Source organism: Corvus brachyrhynchos, unplaced genomic scaffold (assembly GCF_000691975.1).
Source record: "Corvus brachyrhynchos isolate BGI_N302 unplaced genomic scaffold, ASM69197v1 scaffold16, whole genome shotgun sequence".
In the NCBI taxonomy this organism is placed as follows: Eukaryota; Metazoa; Chordata; class Aves; order Passeriformes; family Corvidae; genus Corvus; species Corvus brachyrhynchos.
In genome coordinates this window covers 464,193-474,348 of record NW_008238643.1, presented here as the reverse complement: position 1 = coordinate 474,348, position 10,156 = coordinate 464,193, and the positions used below count along the sequence as shown (strand labels likewise).

Below are 10,156 nucleotides of genomic sequence, written 5' to 3'. Positions count from 1 at the left end.
CCTCTTCCTCTTTCTGCAGGTACCGCCGGGTCGGGGTGGTTTTTTCCCCCTATCCCTCCAGCTTGAAAATCCGCAGCGATCGATGGGCATTGTCAAGTATCTTATTTATTTATTTTTTAGCGCCGACTGATTTCCGCTGGTCCCTCGCAGAAAGGTTTTGGGTTTGGGTTTTTCCCTCCCGCGGGCGCGGTGGGAGGGGTGGCTGCTCCGGGCAGGGGGATGCAAAGTTGAAATGCCGGGAAGAAAACAAGTCTCGATTTGAGCCTCAGAGAGGAGCAAATCTCTCAATCTCTCACCGTGAGTCAAAATGCATCAAAATGCCCCCTTTTGCCCCTGATTTTGTTTTTAATTATCCCTTTTTTTTTTTTTTTTTTTTTTTTTTCTTCAGTGGGCGCTGCTGAAACGCTCCCAGAACCGTGGCTCTTGCTCCCATTTTGAATGGGAAAACCGGCGCTGGCTTGTCAGGCGGAGCGGGTGGGGGAGGCCGGGGGCTGTTGGGTTTTAACGCTCATTCAAAGTCTTAGTTAACATCTGCTTTTTCCAGCTGCAAGAAACTTTCCTTCTTCGGGATTTATAGTGCCTGGATGGGTTTATCGAAGCAGGGGGTGATGTTGGGAGGAGGGGCGCGAGCATGGAGCTCAACAGATCAAAATAGTTCAGAATAATTCACTTTCCTTTCTTTATCCCGAGGAGCCTTTTGCAAAGGCAGAAGTTGGCAGGACCGAGAGAAGGTGATTTTTGAAGCCACTGATGTTGTCTTTGCTGATTACAGAGCAAGTTAAGATGCAGTCTCGTCCCTGAATATCTTTATCCACGCTTTCCTGCCACATCCAGCTCCTTCCTATCCAGTTAGATTAGCTCAGCTCCATTCAATGCTTATCTGATGATCATTTGGCTATAAAGGCATTAATTATATCTCATTGCTTACATACCGCTTTGTAACGGTATTTTATTGATTTAAATTGTCCCTGAGAGTGCACAGTGAATTGGGGAAGCTTTATTTAAAGCTACAACAACATTTGTACATACGGTGCTTCATTTTCTCGGGCACGTAAAAAGCCCTCCAATTCACTGTTGGGGGAAAATGCAGGCTTCATATTTGTTAACCTTATTTAATGTAACGAATCCTAAAATCGGCTGTATCCCAGCACACATTGAATTGATATATAAAGGGACCTGCAACCTCTCCTGGGCAATTAGTTCAATCTGCCACACTGATTCCACAAATATCACCTAACATTCTATTTTATGGTTTATTAGAAAGCAGAAGAAACTTTCTGAGTTGTGTTACTTTTTACTCAAAGGTAAACTGAGAGTAAGTCAGTGAAGTCTGGAGAGAGTACAGAAAATGCTTGGAGAGGAGGAAAAGGCTGCTAATGCAAAAACATTTCCTAGCAGCATTCAGAGACTGGTAGAGATTTAGGAGATGATGTGTATGTTGTCAGCACATGGTTTCATTACTAATTGTGCCCCTTAGCCCTAAAGAGTGCCTATGTAGCAGCAGATCACAGAGATAGAATCTGCTCATTTTAGTCCTTTTCTGATGCTGTTATTTCAGGGAAGAGGAGGATTGTTGTATCTGTAGAAGAAAGTTGTTTCCGTCACACCAAAGCAAAGCAGTGGCTGTGAGGAAAGCATCACTTTCCTCAGTCACACTACCATATACTGACACCTTCCCAGAGGTTTGGAAGGGCTCAGGCTGGTTAAAGTCAAACAAAAAACCAATTACATTTGGTTATCTGGAAATGCTGTGGAGGTGCCTTGACACATTGTCAGCACAGGGGGAAACTGAGTAAGAATTGCCACAGGGTTTGGGGACAGCAGCTTTTACATGTAATTTTTTTTGTTAAAGTTCAATAGTAATGCAAAAAGAATACACCCTTACCACAAAATAAACCTCATCCTCAGTCTCTGGGTCTAAAAGTAAAAGGTAACCAGGAGAATAACCAAGGCCGTGCACCCTTATTCTGAATGCCATGAGCTCTACTGTTGTGAGGCCATTGCCTGACATCAAATTATTCTGCAGAAGTTTCCAATGTCAGATTTTTTTTCCCTAATACCTGTTTTAATCAGGGGGGATGTTAATGGTTATTTTCCTTCTAGTTCCAGAGTCCACCATGAAGGGATTCCTGGTGCTTTGTGACTGCCTCTGGGCCTGGAGCCTTCTCCTGAATGCACTGACTGAAAGAAGGTGGGGAGATATTTTTAAATTTTTTCATATTTTAGGAACCTTTAATTTAATGTAGCAGCATAAAACAAATTCTGCATGGGCTGCACTACCACTAAGTGTATTGGGGGAAGTTAATCCCTGTTCAAGTCCCAGCTAAATGTAAGGGAAGTTTAAAAGGAAACTACAATTTTTTTGCATGAAACTTTTTTGGTCAATACCGTGAAAAAATAAAGCAAAAGCTTTCTGAAACAAATTGAAACTAAACTAACTCTTAAAAACCTGTGCAATTTTTTTTCTATTCTTATGTAATGACTATTCAGAAATACAAGTTTCTTCAGAGGGAAAAAAAGTATAATGAAGGGTTTTTTTAAATCTCATGTAAATGCTTTTAGTAACTTAATTGTGCCTGCAAGCAGAGGCATAATTTCACTTCTTTGTTGGTCGGGATTGTGTGCTTTCTTAGTAGTTGTATTGAAAATCTGAAGTAGACCTTCCTGGTGAAGGGAGATTGCTTGCATGAAGAAGAATTTGTAAGCTCAAAGCCCATGACAGTTATGTTTGAAAGACCATTCTGCACTTGTATTTGTGGAATATTTGTTGAAATAATAATCTAAAAATAACGTTAATTAAAGAACAATTTGTAATCATAAAACACCTCATCAAACAACTAGTAGCCTAACTAAAGACTATAAAGCAGTTTGAGGTATGCTTGAAGTACTGTCTCCAATTCAAAATTCAGTGAAGACATTTAAGAAGACTCTCAGATATATTTTTGTATTATAAAACACATTTAATATGCTTGAAAATGATGTTACCTAATGACCAGAAAGCAGTAGACTGTTGTTGTTGTCAATAGTGATCCCTAAAAGATCTATTTGTGCCTTGATCTCCACGGTTAGTCTTGTCTTCTTATGCATTCACAGTTCTAGAGGAACTTATTTTCTTACTGCCTTGAAGATTTTAAATTTTTGTGGAGTGGGTGATTCATGTAACAGCTGCTGTATTGAATAATGTTTCAGAAACAATACATTTATTTTTTATAATATATTAAAGGCAAGATTTGAAGTCTTCCTGAAGCACTTCATCTGACCTAGCTAGGGAATTTTTTGAAAACATGTTTATTCTATAGATGTGCAGGTTGTTAGTGATATCTATGCACAGATATTTATTGTAGCTGTAATGGGTGCATGTGCATTCTTAATGTGAGAATTAAAATGCACTGGACCAGAGTTCAAAAATCCGATGGTGTGTCAGGATTATAATGACCTGTAGATGGAGTCCCTGCACAGTTTTTTTATGAGACTGGGGTTTAATGTGAAAACACAATTGCATACAGTCATATTTTTCTCAAAATGTACACACCTTACAAGAAGCAGATGTGGGTTTAAAGCCATTTTGTCATAGCTAGTAGCCTTGCTTTCCCTCTGGAGTGTTGTGAACACTTTATGATAAAAAACAATTGATAAATTAGATAAAGTGTGTGAGATACAGAAAGACAGTCTTCCCGTGTCACTCTTTTTATCATAAAAAAGCCCAGCAATAGGACTATTTTAATACGTGGTTTGAATGAAAAGTCACAATCACTCTGGAGTTACAGTCTACCCCACATGTGCATAAATGTTCAGAATCTTCCTGTTGTGACCATATGCCAATTAAACCCAGCCCTCATGGTGCTTTTTACCTTTGTTAAAATGGTGGGAAGAACAGGTGAGGGCACTGACAAATGTGACTCCCAGCATGGAAGTGGTGCATAGTATCCAACTGCGCTGCCTCCAGCCCATCTTCCTGATGCCTCCTCACAAACATACTCATTTATTTACCATTAACATTCTGAAGTGTTTTTGTGTCGTTTTTCCACCTTAATACTGATGACCTTCTGATATCCTTGAGATATGTATAAAGAGCAGCTTTTTTCTGACAATGAGTGTTAATATAAAATTTAATCCACTGAAGGTCCTGTGTTGAAATTCTGGGGAAGCTTTTTGAGGAAAGATCCTTTAAAAGATAAAATGCTGGCTACAGACAGCAGAAGAACTTGTTATTTGGTAACAGAGGAATCATAAAAAAAAATTAGTATGTGTGACTTGAAATTCAACTGTAGGTATGATCAATAAATATAAATCAACTTATTTTTTTATTAAGTGAAGTTGTATGATACGGTTAGAGGAAATTCATAATATTTTTTTTTAACTGTTAGGGATTTTGCCTTTTAATTGGAAATAGTGATTTATATGCATTAAAATATCACACCCTATGGAAATAAACCAAAAATTATTAAAACTTCTGTGGATGTCAGTGCTGAAACTGATTTAAATTTATAGTGTTAAATACTTAAACCTGTGCTGCAAAATAAACTTGGAAGCATTTCCAGAGTACCTATATTCAGAGTATCCTTCCTCCTTCTCTCCGTATTTGATCCAAGTGGAATGTAAGCGTAGGATACACAAAAGATGTCTGACTGATGCAGCACACAGAAAAATAATTTCATAGTTTAACAGAACCTGATCATTTCATGTAGCATCATATTCCTCCTGAGAAAGTCTTTGGTGGTTAGAGCAGGAAGGACTGGCAGGGCACCAAGAACCATGTACTCTGAATGGAGACAGGCTGACCAGTGGAAGAATCACTTCTGTCACTAGACCTGATCCTAAGAAGAAGTTTTGGTGCTGCACTGTTTCTCCAGTTCAGTAGTAATGTGTGCAACAAAATGATGTTTTGAAAAGCAGCTTTTAGCCCTGATGACTCCACTTGTTTGTAATGGAAGTCTTCCCAGCAATGAATGAAAAACCTCTACTGGGTTAGGATTTAATCTATCATGTAATCTATGATTAAAAAAATCATCTGTGGCAGAGTATTAGGTAAAGGTCTCAGATTTAAGAAAGAGGTTGATTCTTGTGTCATCTACAGCAGACAGAAACCCTTAAACCTAAGGATTTAATTCTGATTTGTATTGACGGAAGTTCAGATTTTGGTAGCTGAGTTCAAAGAGTTTTAATTTTATCCTTCTTCAAGTAAAATTTCAGGACCTTTGACTGAGTTAGAGACATACATAGGTATCTTTAAGGGAAGCTTTATAGACATGAGAGATTTTCATATCAACAGATGGTTTTGTTACGCATTTGAAAGGCAAAGATGGGGATATTCCTCCAAATATAACTGCTACCAAAAAATGAGAAATAAAAGCAAAATTATATGTCGATCTATGAAAATGCACACTCACTCGATCTACTTCTATATTTAAAAAGAAGATATCTCTATTTTTGTCAGTACTTTTCAGTGTTCTAAATTACTGTATCTTTCTTTGTATGCAAACCATTTATAGCTATTATGAATTAAACACATTACTCTTTGCTGACAAACGAGCATTTTCCTGAGAAAAACACATATTAGCACATTATAAACATTAAGGAGTAATGAGATAAACATTAAGGAACTAACATTCTACTTGCTCACCATTTATAGAGGGGCACTGATTTTTTAATGATTTTTAAAAACTTACAATTTAAGGAGAAAATGTAATCATGCAAGAACTCCATAAAGCACTAGTCTTGTTATATGGAGGAGGTTATGTGACCATAAACCAGTATAAGCGAGATTAAATGGATTTTGGAATTACCATTTTCTAAGGTTATTGGTGGATTACTGTTTTTCAGTGTTAACTGTTGTGTATTTCAGCTACGGACAAACCTCATCACAAGATGAACTTAAAGACAACACCACAGTGTTCACCAGAATATTGGATCGTCTTCTGGATGGTTACGACAACCGCTTGAGACCAGGACTGGGAGGTGTGTTGTATTATGATTTTCAGTATTACATGCTGGATAAAAAATCAGTTAAAACATTATTATTTTTTCCACAATATACTTATTTAAATTCTGTTTATATATATACATAAAGTAATGCTGACACATAGCTTTTTTTTCCCAAAAGCCATGCCTTCCCTGTCTTTCACATACTTGGTTTTCTCACACTTGTACCTAAAAGAAGAAAATGGTTTGCAACTCAAGAAGACTGCTGAATGGGTAGTAAAACTTTGAATGTATAAAGAATAAAAGATAAAAAAATGCAACCTGTGACCTGACAAATGACAAGTTCATGAATGAGGCCTAAATAGCCCATATATCTATGACTATTTTCATAAAATGAATTGGGCTTTTTAAAGTGAAAGTATCAATCTAGATACAATCTAGTAGATTGTCTCAGAGAAGTTTTTAAGATTTTTTTTTCTACTTAGGTATGTAACGATTTGTTTCTGTAACATTTTTTTCTTCACAGTTTGGTAAAAATGCATTTATTTTTCTGCACTTGGTGCTGAATCCTGAGAAAGGCATAAAACCACATAGCAATTATGTCTTTATAAAAACATTGTTACAAAGCCTGGTCTTCATCAGCATCTCTGTGTTCACTCTTTGAGTTGTTCTACTGTGACATGTTCCCAAAATTGGGTCTTAAAAGCTTACTGTTCACAAACATGGAAATTCTAAACAGACAAGCACAAATCTACAAATCTATTCTTTCCAGTGCATGTAAAGGTTGGCTTTACTTCTTTCAGATTTTTTTTTTTCCCTTTTGGACCCTTCAGGTAAAATAAAACAGAGCAACCCCACAAAAATATAGTTCAGATTGTTTTCCTTTAATCACTCTCAGAGGAACTGCAATATAAGGGGGTATTGCATTAAGAATTCTTGTATCATCTCCTGTGGATGAATTAAGCGTAAGGTTATTCTGTGGTTTGAGGCTACCATTTTGCAGCTGTTATTGAATTGTGAGCCAGGCTCCTCAATAAATTGACTTCACTGATTTTGAGGAATGGCTAAAGATAAGATTCTGTTCAAAAAGTATTAATTAACACATAAAAAAATGTCTTGGTTTGTAAATCTTTGTGTGCAATTTCAGGTAATATACAACAAAAGAGTAATTTTTCACTTTTTTCTACCAGTATTATTGCCTGCTTTCTTGTGAACCCTTGACCTAGGGTAGATAAATGCTCCTTTTTCTTTGTTTAATGGAACTGTAGAGTTCAGTCAGCTACTCTATCACAGTAAATAAAGCACAGAAGACAATAAATAAATGAGACTCTGTAAACTTTGTAGAGTCTGGTACATGTCTACAAGAAAAATCTGAGCATATGATGATTTCCTATATGAGTTTTATAGCTATTTTGATTTGTTTAACAGATACTAGAAGAGAAAACAAAGGGAGATGCAGGGAAAGGATTTTCTCTAATTCTCTGGATTGCAATTTAGAGAACTAAGCACATCAGTATAAACTCTTATGTCTGTGTCTTTATCTATATGTTTCTGAATGCAGACTTCAAAAGTGTACTCATGAAAGAATCATCTGGTCGAGTTAAAATTTACTCCTGACAGAAAGGAAATTAATCTCTTCACAAAGTTACATAGCAATTTGTATGGCTTTTGAAAGCAACAGTGAGTGATGGGAAATATGGGTTGGAGAGAAGGAAGAATTGAGTAATTTCTTTAAGGGTTAGAGAAGTTTGAATAATCTTTGCATCCTTCCTTTTTTGAACTGTGTTGCCTGTTCCTGCCTGTAACCAAGAACCTCAAATATCACAATTTTCCTCCTTCACAGTATACTATATTTTCACAGTGTCAGTTCAGCAAATTTCTCTCTTATGTTTGTTAGCTTTGAACACGAGAAATAAGAGTACCATGGCTTTAAAAAATAATTCCACATCTGATTAAATTGTGGGCAGTAAATTAATGTTTTAAATCAGGTATAGTAAGAAACAGATTTACTCTTTTAACTATTGTATAAGGCATTATTCAAAAGATATAAATTATAGATCTCAAAAACTAGAGACAAATACCTAGGCTGATGTTTTCAGTCCTGGTAGCAACTTATAATAAAGGATGTGCTCAGGAATTCAGAAATTCACATCTTCAATACCTTCTTCCTCAGGTATCTAAATCTAAATATGAGTGAAGCACCTCAGGATGACTCAATTGTGACAGTTGATTTAGATCCTTGGTATAATGGGGAAATGTATTCTGGAATGTTCCATGCATAAAAATATCCCGTGAGAAATCGAAATCAATATATCAAATGTAGCATGGGTTTTGGAGTTGGAAGTTCAATAGCTTTCCATGATATCACGACTTGTTACTGGAAATTTTAAAATGTATGGAAAAGCAGTGGTTTCATTTTTCTTCCCAACATAAGTGATGGTTTCTTGTTAAATATTTTGATCAGAACACAGTCTTTATCCATTCTGAAGCAAAAGTTAAGAAATCTACCAATGCTACAGCATTTTTAGATATATAGAATTAGCTCTAAAACTCATTACTTCCATATTAGCTGCAATGTAGCTATTTGAGAATTTAAGAGACCAGACAGCCTCCTTATATATTACGTTGATAAATGTTATGCTGTTAAGAACAGTGTAAATCTGTGTATCACTGAGTGCACTATAGCACTTTTCCAATCATCCAAAATGTCTGTTTTGTTCTTTCTATGCCTTCTGAGATACAGCAGATGAGGTAAAACAATGTGTGGTGCAGTTACTTTGTCTTATGGAAAAGGGCACATTGCAGAAAACTCTGGTTATCCCAGTACGACCTCTCCTCCTGTAGTGCACTTTTTACAAATCTCTACACCTACAGAAACAAAATTGTGTGCACGAACAGGAACAGAAACAGAAAAGAGACCAATTTATTTCTCACCTATGGGATAAAAGGGAGATGATAGAATTTCTTCAGTAAGATTTTTTGGTTTTCCTTCCTTGCCATTATGTGTATGCATGAAGAATTCACTGATGAAAAGGTATCTTTTGTTACTGAAGAATTGTAATGAATTGTGAAAGGGGTTTGATCTTGATCTTGACTCTACTTATTTAGAGGACTAAATTAATCCTTTTTTGAAATAAACACCATGATATTTCTCAATTTCAAATTTGCAAGCATCCTGTTAGTGTGGTGAACAGTTTCACTGTTTGGTAGAACTATTCTGGTGCAGCTCATGAGGTACCATGAAGCCAAGAACAACCTTCTGGAGAGATCTCATTACAAAGATTCGTTGTAGGAGCTATAGTGTGTATTCATGAGAAAGCCAGGGTAAAAGGTGGAGCATTAAGATAATGAAAAATTTAGAGGTGCTGAATTTTGAATCCCTCTTTGAGCATGCATAGAATAAGTGATAGATTAAAATTAACTCCACCCTTGCCTTTTTTAATATCTTCTTTTGAGGTATTACTTCAAAAGGGAAACTAAAATTCATATATGCTCCATAAAGAGTATGGGAATGGAAATTATCATTCATCAGATAACCCAATAAGGCCATATCTGAAATGAAATGAGAAACTCTGAACTTTTTACCATTAAACAAGGGGGAAAGAAGGAATTATTTCTCATTAACCAGAATATAAAACAATGGAGTTGGTGACCCACAAGGAAAAATTATAGTGATTGAATATGCTTGTTATTCAAAAAAAGACATCATTGATAAAACTAATCTTATTCTTTTTTAAAAGAGCATGCAACACCATATTATGCATTAGCACATTTGCATTTCTTATCAATAATTATTGATATAAATTATGTTATTTACTTGTTTTTCCTCCTTCGTATGTGGGCTTAGTCACTTAGACACTGCTAGGAAATAGCATCTGTTGTACCCATCCATAAACATGAACAAGTAGTTACATTTAGTTATTTATGCATGGAAAATAGAATTTCCAAAATAAATGTAAAAATGTTGTGAATCATACTAGAGGACACCTATTGACTCTATGAGAGAATAATCATTTACAAAAAGCAAGGAGGAGCATTTGCAGAGAGTAACGTATTGAAGCTGAAAAGAGGAAATCATGCCAGACATTAGGGGAAAAAAACCAAGGGAAGTCATTGAGGTAATGGCATAATTTTCTGTGGGAACTACCTGGACTGTAGAACTAGAAGTGATCAAAATGGCTTAAATAATAAAGATGCTGATCTCTATACAAATACACAGTCCTGAAAAAAATGA

The 10,156-nt window shown here is 36.0% G+C and overlaps 1 protein-coding gene across 3 annotated transcripts in view; it reads left to right on the top strand.

Moving 5' to 3' along the window:
• The first annotated feature begins 6 nt into the window (after nt 1-6).
• GABRA1 (gamma-aminobutyric acid type A receptor alpha1 subunit) overlaps nt 7-10,156 on the top strand; it is a 42,323-nt gene continuing 32,173 nt past the window's right edge. Inside the window, exons 1-3 of one of the 3 annotated variants that reach the window (XM_017737474.1) lie at nt 7-19; nt 2,104-2,191; nt 5,846-5,958. In XM_017737474.1, the coding sequence (XP_017592963.1) occupies nt 2,118-2,191; nt 5,846-5,958 (187 nt within the window). In that variant the 5' untranslated portion in view covers nt 7-19; nt 2,104-2,117. Of the gene's footprint in view, nt 20-209; nt 298-2,083; nt 2,192-5,845; nt 5,959-10,156 lie in introns of those variants that run through there. The other 2 variants (XM_017737473.1, XM_008636143.2) reach the window with 2 other exon arrangements.